This window comes from Galeopterus variegatus, unplaced genomic scaffold (genome assembly GCF_000696425.1).
Source record: "Galeopterus variegatus unplaced genomic scaffold, G_variegatus-3.0.2 Scaffold23359, whole genome shotgun sequence".
NCBI classification, from domain to species: Eukaryota; Metazoa; Chordata; class Mammalia; order Dermoptera; family Cynocephalidae; genus Galeopterus; species Galeopterus variegatus.
In genome coordinates, this window is record NW_007749470.1 from 7,581 (window position 1) to 9,457 (window position 1,877).

A 1,877-nucleotide genomic window follows, 5' to 3' on the forward strand; every position below is an offset into this window, starting at 1 on the left:
CTTTAAATCTCTGTTCTCAACCATTTGCCGTGCTGTGTCCTTGATTCAATGGTTACTTGTTCATAGATCCTCAAGAGTCAGACTACCTAAGTAAAAAAATAAAACCGAACATATTTAACTGGCCACATTGCTCTGAGTCAGATTTCAATACTTCATTCTCTTTATGTACATACTCCCCTCTCTCTTTCTCTCCCCCTCCCTCCCACCCTCCCTTTTTTTCTCTCTTTCCCTATTTCCAGAAGCTATATGGCTACAAACTCATGAAACTTAAAGCTCTGTATCAAATTCACCACTATGTCACTGTGGTCTAGCTTTATATTTATAATATTGTAGGTTTTTGATAACACTTGATGAAATAATAAAGAAGAAACTGGTGGATGGAGGTAGCAGAAAAAGTACTGATGTGTAAAAGAAAATACCTGAGTTCTCAAGATTTTTGTGCTTATAACTCCCTGAATGACTTTGGGAATGTATTTAAACTTTTATACTTCACTGTCTCATCAGATATAAATAGAACTTTTTAGATAAGAACACTTTTTAAAATGCACTTCCTTTAATTTTTAAATGACTGGGATGATCAAAATCAAAAAGACCAACTTGTTTTCACTGAGCACCAGAACACTCCAGAAGAACAAGAATTGGGTGCACTTAAATTTAGTGACAGATAAATAGGATTCTTAGAGTAGTAAACAAAATTAAGGATTAAAGAAAGGAGGAAAAAAAAGAAAAACCCAGCATATGTTTCACTTGTTTTAGGTTTCTTACACTCATTTCCCAGGTAGGATTTACAATGCCGTTGATCGATTGCTTTCATGGGCTATATTGATGGGACATTCAGCTATGATCTTGGCAAACTTCACAAATCATTTTCATGGAAAAACAAAGATATCAAATAATGCACTTTAATTAATGGATAGTTACTATTGCACAAAGTGGAAAGCATGTATAATTAATACATATGGATTTTATGAAGAGAATATTTTTATCACATGAATGCGGATCCGCTTGGTCTTTACACCATACACAAGTGGATTGAGAAAAGGAGGGACCAGCAAGTACATTGTGGAGAACAGGATGTGGATATAAGGGGGGATATGAGGACCAAATCTATGTGTGAAGAAGGAGAAGAAGGCAAGGAGGTAGAACTGAAGGAAGACACAGATGTGAGCGATGCAGGTATTGAAGGCCTTAAACCTCGCCTCCTTCTGGGACAAACGAAAAACTGTGATAAATATCTGGATATAGGACAATGTGATAAAAATGAGGTCAAACCCTGCAACAGTGAAGGCCACAAACGAACCATAGATTTTGTTGACCTGGACGTCTCCTGCAGCCAGTTTCACAATGGCCATGTGTTCACAGTAGCAGTGGGAGATGACTGTTGTGTGATAAAATTGAAACTGGCACTTTATCAGGAGGAGGCTTGGGGCCACAAAAATGACAGCCCTGAGTACTGCCACAGAACCTATTTGGGTGACCAGCTGGTGGGTTAAGATGATGGCATGTCTTAAAGGATAACAGATGGCCACATAACGGTCCAGTGCCATGGCCAGCAGAATGCCTGACTCTGTACACTGGAATGTGTGGATGAGACACATTTGAAGCAAACAGGAATCAAAATAGATTTCTGGCACATGAAACCAGAAGACACCAAGCATCTTGGGCATAATGCTGCTAGCAAGAACAATATCTGTGGCTGCTAGCATGCCTAAGAATATGTGCATGGGCTCATGGAGGCTGGGCTCTGATTTGATGATGGTCAGAAGCAAGGAATTTCCAACCATTGCTAGGAGATACATGGCACAGAATGGAATCTCAATCCACCTCTGCACAGCCTCCAGGCCTGGGATCCCTATGAGTGTCAGCACAGAAGGCAT

General features: G+C 39.7%; 1 protein-coding gene across 1 annotated transcript; it reads right to left on the reverse strand.

Annotated features, from left to right (window-relative positions):
• Nucleotides 1-965: 965 nt before the first annotated feature.
• On the reverse strand, nucleotides 966-1,877 carry LOC103583475 (olfactory receptor 52A1-like). The gene has a single exon (XM_008564776.1). The coding sequence runs from the start codon at nucleotides 1,875-1,877 to the stop codon at nucleotides 966-968; it is 912 nt and encodes a 303-aa protein (XP_008562998.1).

Bases quoted from the DNA above. Each gene is read 5' to 3' on its own strand.
- LOC103583475 (XM_008564776.1), bottom strand. From the start codon at position 1,877: ATGCCTTCTGTGCTGACACTCATAGGGATCCCAGGCCTGGAGGCTGTG.